The sequence below is a fragment of the Phalacrocorax aristotelis genome, chromosome 10 (genome assembly GCF_949628215.1).
Source record: "Phalacrocorax aristotelis chromosome 10, bGulAri2.1, whole genome shotgun sequence".
NCBI lineage: Eukaryota > Metazoa > Chordata > Aves > Suliformes > Phalacrocoracidae > Phalacrocorax > Phalacrocorax aristotelis.
The window spans coordinates 3,279,145-3,292,332 of record NC_134285.1 but is presented as its reverse complement, the minus strand read 5'-3'; the positions used below and the strand labels follow the sequence as shown (position 1 = coordinate 3,292,332).

Here is a 13,188-nt window from a genome sequence, read left to right as displayed (position 1 = left end):
GCATTAGTTGCAGGAGCGGCTTGGACTGGAGCTTGCGGCTTCGCCAAGATTGGTGAAGAACCAGCAGAAACCCGTGAGGAAATAGGGATTAAGTAGCCGCTTGTTTGTCAGACACCGAAATGAAGAGGTGCTCGCCTGGACCGTGCTTCCTGAGCGCGGAGGGGAGAGTGAGCGGGGAGGGAGGCAGGGGGCAGCCAGGCTGCCCACCCCAGCGCCTTTGGAAGCGAAGCTCCTGCTGCCGGCTTGTTTAATGATAAATGCCCTCAAGCCGCTGACGGGTTACTGATTCAGCGACTGCGAGGCTTTTGCTGAGGATGAAGAAGGAGGCAGAGGAATGATGGAGGGCAATTCCAGTGCTGCGTCCTTTACCCCCGCACAGCAGTTCAGCATTGCTGATCTCGTCGTCGTAGTCATTTATTTTTCCTTAAACGTTGCAGTGGGAATATGGGTAAGAGTGTTTTCTCTTGTTCCCTTTCTACTTGCTTTTTTTGAATAATCTTCTTTTTCAGGGCTGGCTTTTCTGTGTGGAATAGTTCAAAAGCCTCTATTTTCCCACAGTAGTTTGCACTTGTTATGTATTTTGTGTGTCGTGCTTCATTTGCGCTCTTCTGTTGTACAAACCCTCCGCCTCTTTCATCCCCTATGGAAAGACTCCTATAGCTTGAGAACGAGGTGGAATTAGCCACGGCAGAAACCTCTCCCCTGGCCTCCGGTGTTGGGCATAAGCAGATCTGCTTGTCTATTAAAGGGTGTTGAGACAAATGCCATGCTTAAGAGAAAAAAGCCCTCAGCTACCTGCAGTTCCAGACAAAGGCTCTCCAAAGCCATTTATTCTGCCTTGCAGAAAAATCGTAGCCAAAGCTGAGCCCTCTCAGCCAACCTGTCTGCGTGGGATGGAGGTAGGACGAGCACATCCTCCGTGCTTCCCCCTCTTGGGGTGTCTCCTTTGCTATTCGTGGCTCCAGATGCTCGGGGTGCAGCCACTGTTTCGTGTAATTAAGCTCGAGTTGCAGAGCTCCCATTAATTATCCAGTCTCCTGTCTCTTGGCTTCTTGTCTGGCAGACTTGGTTCTTGGTTTCTTGGTGTCTTGCCTGTGTTTGTAGGGAAGGGTGCTCCATGCTGATCTTTTCTCCTCCCAGTCTTCATGCAGGGTGAACAGGAACACCGTCAGTGGCTATTTCCTTGCTGGCAGAGACATGGCGTGGTGGCCAGTAAGTAGAGACCTCTGTCCCTCCTGTGACACCTGGGCAGCAGGGACATCCAGCACTGTTCCCCCTCCTCTGTGCCCCTGCTTCCCCCACCACTGCCCCACACTTCCCCCCCACTGTACACCTCCTCCTGCCAGGATTCGTGTTGTCCGAGCTGTGCTTCCCTTCTCATTGCACAGAGGGTGCTGGAGCCCACCCAGCTTGTTTTCTTCTGGTGGGTCTCCTTGTGGGCTGCTCTGAACTTGGGGAGGGGTCGTTGGAGGCAGACATCTATCTCCACCGGCCCTGTGTGCTCCTGGTGGCTCCAACATGGCATGGGTGTCCCAAGTTCCCTTTTTCCCTCCTTTTACTTCGGCGTGATCTTGACAAACTGGTTGCAGGTCCTTCCCCGTCTGGCGCTGGCTGCTTGCGCAGGGCCACCTCTGGGCAAGGTGTGTGGCCACCGTGGCAAATGCAGCAACACGTGGCTCCTCCTCGTCCTCCTGAAGACAAGAAAGTCCATCCAAAACCCACTGGGGATGCCCAGATGAGCTGAATGTGTGGGAGTGCTGGTTGCTGGGGCTCACAGCTGCCTGGGTTGGAGTCTGTTAAGGGCTTTTCCTGCAAAATACACGCATGTCCCCCATCACACACAGTGTATCTTTGGCCACGCTTTGCTTTAAGATGTGGCTGGGAGGTCTGCGCTCTGCTGCTCCTGTTCAGACATTATTTTTGCCTCTTCCTCTTACCAAGTTATCCCCTTGGGGCTGTGCTGCTGGGGAAGCACCAAAGCTGGTCCAGCCGGCATAACTGCTGTGCCGAGCCGCGGGGAGCCGGCGGCCAGGCACCCTGCCTGCGAGCACCCGCAGCACCTCCTCTGCTCCTCTGCAGATCGGCGCCTCTCTCTTCGCCAGCAGCGAAGGCTCGGGGCTCTTCATTGGGCTGGCAGGGACCGGTGCTGCTGGGGGAATCGCTGTCACCGGCTTCGAGTGGAACGTAAGAAACATGTTGTGTTATTAACAAAATGAGTTTCTGGAGCTGTGTGGCAGCAGATGGCCCATTTCACAGCAGCTTCACGCAATGTCTCGAAAGGCTTGGGAGGAGTTGTGCAGGGGGTAATGAACGCAACCCTGCTAACTCAGCTTCTCCGTCTCATACCTAGTGCACGTACAGTGAGCTTGGAGTCAACTCAAGCCCACGTGCTCGGGGAAAAGGACATTTCAGTGCAGAGCTTCCTAGTCCAGCTGAATAGGTCACCCATTCCCTGCTTCCCCACCTGTTGTTTCCAAAGTCCTTGGGTTCTGCAGCAAAAATACGGCATTTGGCTTGCTTGGAGCTCAAGGAGTCAGTGGAAACATCTGGTCAGGAGCTGAAGGGCTGGGGGAGGAGGCTCCTGCTGGCTGACAGGGGTCCGGGGGGTTCTCCACCATGGCCTCGTGTCCCCGCGCCTGCTGTCTGAAGCCATGTGGGGATGTAACTGTGCACTTGAGTGTGAGCCAGGGCTGGTGAGGAGTAATGGATGGGGTCTAGCATTGCAATAGATGTCAAGCTGCAACAGGATCAGTGATTTTTTCAGCTGTGTCATGTTCTTCCTTCTCAACAGGCAACTTACGCTCTTCTGGCACTGGCCTGGGTGTTTGTGCCGGTCTACATCTCGTCTGGGGTACGTAGAGCTGCCCTGAGCCTGCTGCAGGGAGTGCGGCCCCGGCCAGGTCCTCTGCTTCCTGGAGTGCTGACACTGTTGTCCTTTGAGACTTCTAAGCCCTGCCCTGGGACCCTTCCCTGTCCCCTTGCCTTCCCTGGGACACCCCAGGAGGAGGGGGCCTGGATGGGGCAGTGACCCCTCTCCTCCTCTGGCAGATTGTCACGATGCCTGAGTATCTCCAGCGAAGGTTTGGAGGGGAGAGGATCAGGATGTACCTCTCTGGCCTGTCACTCCTGCTCTCCATCTTCACTAAAATCTCTGTGAGTAGCTCCCACTCGATTCTGTGACATATCCACGCCTGATTTCCAGCAAGCGAAAGGTTATTTTGGGGCTCAAACCTCACGTAGCCAAGTCAGGGGAGAGCAGCTGCTGCAGGATGCTCCAGGAGGGAGCAGGACAGGAGGTGGGAATTCGTGGGCAGATGCCATCTGCAACACCCTGTGCATTCGTAGGCAGATCCAGCAGCGATATTCATGTCTGGGTAGCCCTGACGGATGCGTGGCCGGGTGTCAGGATTCCCAAACTCATGGTGCACTCGCCTTGTAGCAGAGGTTGCAGGTGGAATGTGCTTGGAGGCTGAGTTGCATCGTCTGGGATTTTCCTCCATGCTCTGGCAGCGATGCTTTCCAGAATTCCCCGAGGGACCCAGCAGAGCTGGGAACTGAATTGGGAATGCATTGGTTGCTTTAGGGCACATGGGTTTTCTGAGGAAAGGAAGTCTTGCTGCAGCTATAAGATACCTAAGCACATTATAGAAGGTGCCTAATTTTCAGGGACTTTTCCACAGGGGAGTTTTCACCCCATTTTGGCCTCATACAGTACCCTGTGTGCAGCCCCTGCTCCCACTGCCCGCTTGGTAACCGTGGGAAGAGTTTATCTGAGATAAAATAGCTAAAGAGCCTGTGACACTAGGCCTAGGGCAAGCAGGAGAGAGCCGGGCACAGACAGCCCTGGGGGGCTGGAGGCAGCGAGACAGAGATCAAGGGCAAACAGCTCAGAAACGATCCGGAGGAGAAAACACAGCAGAGGGAGCAATCCTGCAACACCACCTCTGATGGAGCGGCCGGATCTGAGCTGGGGTCTGATGGGGCTTCTGCATTTCACTGGCTGCAAGAAGTGTGCTTTTGCAGGTGACTGGCTGCAAGAAATGTGCTTTGCCAGTGGCCAGCTGCTAGAAATGTGCTCTTGCAGGTGGTCAGCTGCAAGAAATGTCCTTTTGCATGTGGCTGGCTGCAAGAAGTGGGTGTCTGCAGGGCAGTAGGGCCGGTGCCAGAGTGTGTTTCCCCACGGCGAGGCGCTCAGTGCCTGCCTCTCTGCTTGCCAGCTCCGTGCTTCGCAAACACCAGCTTGGCTGGCCGTAGCATCGCTCCCTGTGCAGCGTTTCTGCCTCCTCGCTGGCGGCTTCGCAGCCCCAGGCCCTGGGCTGAGCTGCGGGGGGATCCTCCAGGTCTCCTTCTGGGGGATGCGGAGGACGGAGCAGCCTGCAAACAGGGCTGCGCACACCCACCAGTGCTTAATGGAAAGGGAGAGGCTGCGCCCGCCTCGCACAGACCCCAGCGCTGCGTGATGTGATGTCCCTGGGTCCAGGAGACCCTGTCTCCCTCCTGTGAGCTTGACCTTGAGTGAGGCACTATGCTTCGGGTTTAAAAGGCAGGTTGCGGGGGAGACGGCAGCCCTTCCCATGTTCCTGCTGATGCAGGGCTTTCAGCGTGGCAGAGGTGGTGCTGGTGACCATCGGTGCAGCTGTCATCTGTATTTTCGCTCCCCAAACCATGTCCCGTCATGCTGGAGGGCATTCTTCCCATAAAGCTGATATTCTTTATGCCCTTATCGTTTAGGGCGTAGAAAATCCTGTAGCATTTCTCCTGAAATCAGCCTGGTGGTTCCTGGAGCTCCAGTTCAGTTTGCAAGTTTGGGCAGTGACACTTCGATTATTCCCTGATTGTCCTAATGCCGGCTAAGCTGTTGTCACTTATTCCTGTGTGCTGCTCAGGAGACATCTCTCCCCTGCTCCTGATGAAGAGCCAGGAAGAGCTCAAGGGAGACACTGGAGCACCCATGTCTGTGGTGTGGGTCTGTGTGAATCCCTGCTGCCGTTTCAAAGGAAAGGTTGGAAGCTGGGATAGGTATTTCTGGTGGAGCAGTTTGTTCTTGCCGGTCTGAATCTGAAGAAAGAAATCACCGGTAATTGGAGGGCTGGTTCTCTTTGAGTCTCTTTCCAGACTATCACAGACATCCCCTCTTCTCTTACAAGACAGTGCCTACAATGCCATGGGAATGTCCTTGGTCCCTTGGTTTCCAGCCTCTCCGTGGCTTTGCCCAGAAGGAATGGATGTCCTAACAAGTTCATTCTTAGCTTGGGAGACTGTTGTGGTGTCACCCCTTGCCTAACAGCAGATGAACCTGTAGATGACCTCTACGCAGTGCCTCCTCTCCTGGAATTTACCCTTTGGCGGACCCCAACACTCCAAGTGTCACGGCAGGGTGCAGCAGGGCAGCCCGAAGTCCTGCTGACAGATGGCGTCGCCCCTGGCTAGGAACACACAAGGAGTTGCACAGGCATCCTAGCCTTGGCGAAGAGCTCCTGGAGACTCCTCTGTACCCTGGGTAACTTGTTCTACTGAGGCTTTGGCTTCCCCAATTGTTAAATCCAAGCAGTCTCTAAAGCCAGCTTTCATTGGGAAGGCATTAATGATGTTGGGTAAGAGCGAGTTTCCAAGTGAGGTCACTGGTGGAGGCAGGCATCTCATTGGATTATGAGGCCTGACTTCAAAGGCTTCTGCTCCTTTTTTACAGTTGAAAGGACTTGTTTTATGAATAGGTCATGCCTGGTTTTAATTAGCTTGTTTTTGTATTTGGGATGTCTTATTAACGACTCAGTCACATGCGCTTTTATTTTTTTCCCACCCTAGCAGAATTACCAGGAAGGGAGGTGGAGATACCTCTGCTTCCTCATAGCAAAGGCTTAGATTCATTTGCAGACAACTGCAAAATGATTAAGCATTGAGAAAGCTAGGAGAAACAGTTATGAAATATCTTGTCCAGGGCTGAGTCTTCGCAGCTGGGCTCTGGGGAAGGGGTTCTGGAGAAGCAGGCAGTCACAGGGGGGCATGACTTTCTGGCAGGTGCTGAGATGACAAGTGATGGATCCCTCCAAAGGACACTGGGAGCTCCAGAAGACACCAGGGATGCTTGTCTGGCACTGTGCTGGGGAGGCTCAAAATATTTGGGGTTCCCACTTCAGGTTGTGTTGGGAGGAGACAGCTGAAGGCCTTTGGTTGGGGCTTTTCTGCATTGTAGTTGAAGCTTGCGCTACATGAATGGCTTAGCTGTCCTCTTGTAGGGTTGCTTGGTTGTCTCTGTGGTATCAAGCTGTGGTTGGATTGCATTTGTGGAGAAAAGGCATCTATTGAAGAGGAACTACTGGGGGAGGTTTTGGCAGGGTTGCCAGTGAATTGGTTCCTCTTCAGCAGGACATTCCAGGGCTTAATTGCCTCTTGCTCCTGGTGAGAGCTCTTCTGGAGACATGGCCAAGCCCAAGTGCAGCTGAGGACATGTAGTACCTCCCTTGGGAGTGCTAGGCATGACTGTGGTGTAAAGCCTGGTCCAGATGTCACGGAGCAGTCCCTGAATTAGGATCCTCAAGATCATGGTGTAAGTGCTTTTCTGACTGGTTTGATTTGTGATTAATCAACGTTACGCCTAACAGATTGTGCTCAGCTGCCAGGGAACGGGCTTTCATGTTGTGCTGAAGCTGGATGTGTGCTCACCTACTGCATTTCCTGGCTGATGGAGCCCTGCTAGGTAGCACGCGCCTTGGTTCCTCCATCGCATCATTCCACCCTCCATCATGCAGTGGCCCCATCTCCATCACACAGTGACAGTCCGCAGCTCCCGCGTGGCAAGCTTGCTGGAGCAGCACCCGGAGGAAGAAGGGCAGACCTGGGATAGGAGGTGTGACATGGGAAATAACACCAATCCTCCATGTTAGTAATCCCAAACGACTGCTCCCGCATGACCGGGCAAGACAGCCCTGCTGTTTGGGGGATGGTTTCTGGGAGGTGTGTGAAGAAAGACGTCAAATCGGAGCTGATGTGTTGGCTGTGGGAAGCTGTCGTGGCTCTGGGCAAGGGTGTGGAGTCAGCTCATCTTGCCTCTTCCTGCCTCTTCTGGCTCCATTTCCTTCTCCAAACAAGGCTTTTGTGAAGATACCCCAGCTGAGCGCTGGAGATGTCTGGATCTCAGCTGCGGGTGGAGACGTGGTGGCGGCACGAGCACTGACTGCTGCGTCTGGTCCTTTCCTCCCGCAGCATGGCTGCTTTTACTGGAGGAGACGTCCCAGCTCCCTCTGAGTCTCTGCTTTATGTCTCACTCCCATGAGACCATGACCAGACCCCCCTGTGTGAGTCTAGCCCTTCCACAGATGGGAAATGGTGGTCACTTTGGGGCTGTCAATCATCTCGAGGGAGTTTGGCAGCTGAATGAGCTGCAGGCCTGTGCATGCTGCTCTAGGCAGAGGCACGCTCCTGGCGTCCCTGTGGGATATGACGTGGGTGCAGGAGATGCTGGGGCTCGTGGAGGCAGCATATTGGACATGGAGTTGGTCTGTCCTTCCGTGGCCAAGCAGAAACCCCAAGCCTCTTCCCAGGGCTTTGCAGTGGGTGCTGCAAAGGTCAAAGGATCTGTTGGAGGATGCATTTGTGCTGGTCCATGCTGGTGTGCAGGACCCCATGGCTGCTGCTTCTCGCTTGGGGCCAGAAGCCACTTCTGCCACTTGCCCATGCTTTGGTTTCCCCATCTGTGCAAAACCAGGAGGAGGTATTTTCCCAGAGATGCTCAGCGAAGAAGTGGCTTGTCACTGGGGCAAGGCTCAGGAATGGCAGTCCTGGTGGTCTTGCGCTCTGTGCTGGGGCTGCCCACACTGTGGAGTGGCTGTTGAGGTTGAAACGCTGCTGTAACCCCCAGGGAGCAGGGCAGCACGCTGTCCTGCCCCACCAGCTCCCATCTGAGCACCTCTAATGGGCTCCAGCGATGTGGCTCAGAGCTGCCCCATCCATCACTAAAGGCATTGCAGGTACCAGCAAGCCCCTTTAAAGTCCCTGCACCTGGGAGGTGTCCTCCTGCCCCTAGCAGCATTTTTAGGCTGGCTGCTGCCCTCCTGACCGGTCTGACAGTCCGGACCAGACTGTTGAGCTGCAGCTGGGGAGGGGGGAGCTGGTCCTTGGCAGCCTCCTTGCCGGCAGCGCAGGTGCCAGGAGGGTGAATCCTGCCAAGCAGAACGTGAAATACCAGCTACAGCCGCCCCCGTGCATCGGCCCTGCGGGGGCCAGCGGGATGCGGAAACAGCTAGTGTTTTGGTGGAGTGTGGTCCCTGGGCTGGTGGGAGGTGCCCCATCTCCAGGGCTCGGCAGAAAGCGTGGTGAGATGCTGCCTGGAGAGCAGGGCATTGCCATCGGTGAGTGAACTGGAGGTACTCGGGGCAGCAAGGAGGTAGCTTGGGTCAGGGTCTGGTCCTGTAAAGGGCCGAGTATCTCTAGCTCCCTGCTTTGCTCTCAAAGGTTGTGGCAGCACTAATGCCCCGAGGCATCCTGTTTCTGACCCTTACGTCCCACCGTCTGCATCCAGCTGAGCCCAGTTGCAAATGACTGCTGGAGCTGCTTGCTCCGCTCTTTGGGGGTTGAGGGAAAGCGGCCTGTGACACCCGTCTGCTGCGGTGACACGGCCACCCACGTGGGACCCCGGGCTTCAGCGCTGGCTCTGGGAGGTGTCCCCCGGCATGTGCAGTGCAATGCCCTTGCTGTACCCGTGGTGTTAACCATTTCCCTGCCATGCTGCTCGTACAACAGCCCTTGGGTGCTGTCTAGCCAAGGATGTCACCTTTCCCAGCTTGTTTCTTCTTCCACACACAGACGGACCTGTACTCGGGGGCCCTCTTCGTGCAAGTCTGCCTGGGCTGGGACCTTTACCTCTCCACCGTCCTCATGCTGGTGGTCACAGGGCTCTACACCGTTGCGGGTAGGTTCCTCAGTGTCTGCTGGCCTCAATCTTTCTTCTTTGGTTGAACCACACCACTTACACTCCTGCTTTTATTTATTTATTTTTCTCCTAGAAGGCCTTTGGGGATTTATACTAATGGGGTTCATATTCCCTGCCTTATCCAGCCAGTATCTGAGCATCCTTCTTGAGCGTCAGATCAGGCAATGACACAATGCATGAATTCTCCTTTGTCATTACAGCTTTTCATTTGTAATAACTCCTCCGTCATGTAGTTAAATGCTTTCTTGTGTGTGTACCTATTTGTAACAGCAATAATCAGGGTTTCTCCTATTACAGGACTATTACTACGGAATTTACAATCTGACAACCCTTTACCCAACTCATTTCCCTCCCACTTGCCCTGCCTGCAATGCACCTTGCTGGCCTCCCTCTGCAAAGCTTTCGGGAATATTTCTTGCCCATGCCTCCCAGTCGTGGGACCAGCTATTTATGCACAGTGTCAATGCATATCGTTCTTTTGTGATCCAGAGGCGATGAAAGTTTGGAGCTGGAGTTGGAAATTGTGGGTTCCTGGCTTGCGGTCCCACTCTCGGACATGGGACTGTGTATCCCTGCCAGCCCTTTTGGTTATTATTTTGGCTGGGATGTTCCCTCCCCTGGTCATGCCGGTGGAGACACCTGGCAGTAAATTCTCCCTTGCTATCTCATCCCAGCCATCAAAAGGGGAAACAGTTTAAGTATATCCGAAACATGGTGAATTTTGCAAGACTTTGGTTTTAAGCAAACCCTATGTCGGGTTTTTTTCCTGCCCACAAGGCTTGTTGTGAAGTAAGGCGTTTCAGCGTGAGCTCAGGCAGAGGGTGTGATCGCTGTGTCATCCTCATTCTGAGAACATCCCTCTGTATTCCAGGGAGGGTGCAGCCCTGAATTCCTGAGATGTGAGCTGGTGCGTGGGGTTGAAATTGGTTCAATTTTTGACCCATTTTCTCTAGTTCCGCTACTTTTTAATGCTTTTGTTGGTGTGCTGAGTAATTGCTTTCCGGCTAGATAAGCAGGTCCTGTGTTTACAACAGGTCCTGAGGGAGAGCTTGGGATGAAAAGGGAGAAATGCTGCTGGCTGGCTGGCCAAGGGGGACCCCGCTAGGTGTCAGCTGCTGGAAAAATAAAACTGCAGGGCTGGGAGGAGAGCTGAGGGGTGTACGAAGCGGGAGGACTGGTGTGGTGTTAGGGAACTGTGGGATGAATGGTGAGACCAGTGTCCTGAATGTGGTCTGCTTGCTGGGGCTGGCCAGCATCGTCCCAGCTGCGTGGGTTTGTGGGGCTGCATGCCTCCCCTTGTGCCATCCCTCTGCTCCCCTTCACTGCCCCGGGTGGGATAGCAGCCCCTGTGGCTGCTGGCTGCTCCCCCCACCCCATCTGCAAGGGGACCCACCGAGGAGCTGTTCCCCCTTCACGCTTCCACTGCAGCCCCCCATCACCACGGTGTCGGCAGGACCACATCGGTGACACACATGTCCCTGTGAGCACAGGCAGCTTTATTGGGACTTCATGCCCGAGCCTGAAGCCGGCGGTGCTCCCGATGCTGTGCCTTGCTCTCGTGCAGGGGGGCTGGCGGCCGTCATCTACACCGATGCGCTGCAGACGCTCATCATGGTCCTCGGAGCCATCGTGCTGGCAGTGAAAGGTAAGAGCTGGGACAGCACAGATCCCCCTTCCATGGGGACTTCTTGCCCCACTCAAGCAGTCTCAGAAATAAATAAAAAGGCTCAGTCTGAGCAGTTTGATGGCCAAGATGCCCAGCAGGACTTTGGCCCATAGCACTTGCCTAAAGAAAGTCTCTGGTCCCTCTGCATCCCCTCTGCCACTGTGCTTCCCCTACATGCCATTCCTCTGGGTGGAGATGCCACAAAGCATCCCCCTGGTCCTCCGTGTGGGGCTGTCCCCAGTGCCAGTGACCTTCCCGCGGCCGTTGCTGCTCCGCATGTTTGCCTCTAGTCCATGTGCTCTGTGAGACCGATCAAACGTTTGGCAGCAAAGCAGCATTTTGGGTTTTGCTCAGGAAAACTTGCAGCAGTGTCGTGGTGGGGTCTTCAGACAGGATCCCACTGCATGGGGACGTGCACAGCAGAAGGCAGTGCCGGGACAAGGTGCCGCTGCAGGGGATTGCCTGGGGATGCAGAGCGTGGTGCTGTGCCTTCCTCCTGGTTTGAGTGAGCATGGTTCATCACCAGCCATTTTTGAACTCTCAGCACTGTTGTGTCTCTGTACATTTAGCCGCAGAGCACCCTTGTGAGGCTGGGAGCTTTCATCAGCCTTGTTCTGCCATCGGGGCTCTTGGCCTCAAGGAGTAGAAGGCAAAAAGTCAGGTCCCAGCTTCAAAGGCAGGCATTTAGCTACAGAGGAGAATTACCAGAGGCACTCCTGAGATGATTCCCACCATCTCCCAGAGAAGTCTGCTTAGTCAGGCAGGTAGGAAAGGCTTTGACCCAATGCCGCACAGGAGCTCTGCTGCGGAGGTGGGAGCAGCTCCAGACCTGCAGCCAGCTCGGTCCTGCGGCTGCTCCCCTGTGCAAGAGAAGAGCTTGCTGCTGGGCGAGCCCTGCATGCAGAAAGATATATTTACAAAAGCCAAATGAAAGGACAGATACTTCCCGGAGAAGTGACAGCAATACTAACTGCCCCAGCAGAAGCAAGGAGCTGCACCGGGCAGAGGAGCACTTTGCCTGTCCAAGCAGATCTGAGTGGTGGCCACAGCCTTTGCATTAGAAGAGGTGCTTGGACGTTGCTGGTCAGTGTCTGAAGCTGTAGTTGGCCATGGGGCTCTCTGAGGCTTGTCTCTGGTAAGCTTGGCTGGGTGCAGCAATGCAGAGGCAGAGTAGGAAGGCATGTAGCCAAGGCCTGGAAAATCCCCTCTGGTGATGCCAGAGCCCAGCTTTTTTTGGCTTTGCCAACCTGCAAGCGAGGCATGGTGCATGCAGGGAGGTGAGGGTGCTTGGGAGAGGGACTGATCCAGGGGAGTCAAAAGACAAGCTGCTGGTCACACAGGTTTTTTTTTCTCAGGTCCTGGGAGACCTCAGGACCCGGAGGTTGGTATGCCTCAAGGATGCTCGGTTTTCTCCAGCTCTTGTCAAGCTCATCTATTAAAGGATTCTTTCCATGTTGCACCTTGTTTATATCTTCAGACTGTGACAGCTGCAGTGGTGATGCTAACGCTCGTCCGCTGAGCTGCGACCGCTCTGGGTCTGCTCTGCCTGGACCATTGCCTCCTCTGCTGCTGCTGGAGGGACAAAAAACTTATTGCTTGGCTCTGAGGTTGCATCTCCCGAGGGAGAGCAGGAGGGTTGTGCAAACCCTCTCGTGTGCGATGCTGGGCAGAGCAGTCTCGAGTCGAGAAACAAGCGGGTGCAAACTGAGGGGTTGTAGACAAATCATTTTGCTTAACAGAGAGCTCTGTGGCTGTTTCAGCAGGTGGCAATGACGGCGGTGGCTCTGCTCAGCTCCGGCATCATCGTTAAGAGAGACCGTGCTGTTATGCACCCCACTTGGCATTCACCATGGGGGTGTTAATCCTGGCGGAGCCTGCGGGCTGCAGCCAGGCATCTGCAGACTGAGCTCCCGCTGCCTTGAGGTTTTTGCCCCTCTCTTCTGTTTCAGCAGGCAGAGGTGTCGTGACTTGCCAGCAAACACCTCTGGGAAGGGAGCAGGCCTGCACCCTCGGGCGTGAATCTCTGCTTTCAGTGCTCGCCCTCTGCCGCTGGAGAGCCTTTGTTGGTGCCCAACGCCCATGCAAAGCTTGGGAGTAGCCGGTGCCTGGATAAACCAAGCACTGGAGGGGGGCCAGGGCTGCTTGCACAAGGGCAGGAGGTGTTTACAAATGCTGACTCCCTGTGAAATATGGGGGGCTGGTTTGCGGGTGAGGGGGGCACAGTGAATGATGGCCCTTTGCAGATCCCCCAAAAGCCTCAGGTCAGGGGGATGTCCCGGGATGGGGACAGGGCTGCAGGTCAGTAATGGAAATGGCAGTGCTGCAGGGAGAGAGCTGGCCTCAGGCAGGAGGGGACAACGGAGCAGGATGGGTGTCTTGGAAATTAGGATTTGCCCAGGCTGGCACTCGATGGTGATCGCAGTGTCCAGCATCCGATGCCTGAGGGATTTGCTCTCAGTCTAAAGACAGCCGTGCCTCTGGGCACGGTCCTGCAGGAGGGCGACTTCTCAGCAACACGTTCCCACCAGGCACTGCCGTGTTGGAAGGGGCTGAGCCGAGGGTCCGGACCGCAGTCCATGGGCTGAAGGGATGC

General features: G+C 55.1%; 1 protein-coding gene across 1 annotated transcript in view; it reads left to right on the top strand.

Annotated features, from left to right (window-relative positions):
* The first annotated feature begins 278 nt into the window (after positions 1 to 278).
* The window catches only part of SLC5A10 (solute carrier family 5 member 10), a 41,149-nt gene continuing 28,239 nt past the window's right edge, over positions 279 to 13,188 (top strand). Inside the window, exons 1-7 of the mRNA XM_075104717.1 lie at positions 279 to 448; positions 1,141 to 1,212; positions 2,080 to 2,184; positions 2,792 to 2,851; positions 3,049 to 3,153; positions 8,803 to 8,908; positions 10,494 to 10,574. Of these exons, the coding sequence (XP_074960818.1) occupies positions 335 to 448; positions 1,141 to 1,212; positions 2,080 to 2,184; positions 2,792 to 2,851; positions 3,049 to 3,153; positions 8,803 to 8,908; positions 10,494 to 10,574 (643 nt within the window). The 5' untranslated portion in view covers positions 279 to 334. The remainder of the gene's footprint in view (positions 449 to 1,140; positions 1,213 to 2,079; positions 2,185 to 2,791; positions 2,852 to 3,048; positions 3,154 to 8,802; positions 8,909 to 10,493; positions 10,575 to 13,188) is intronic.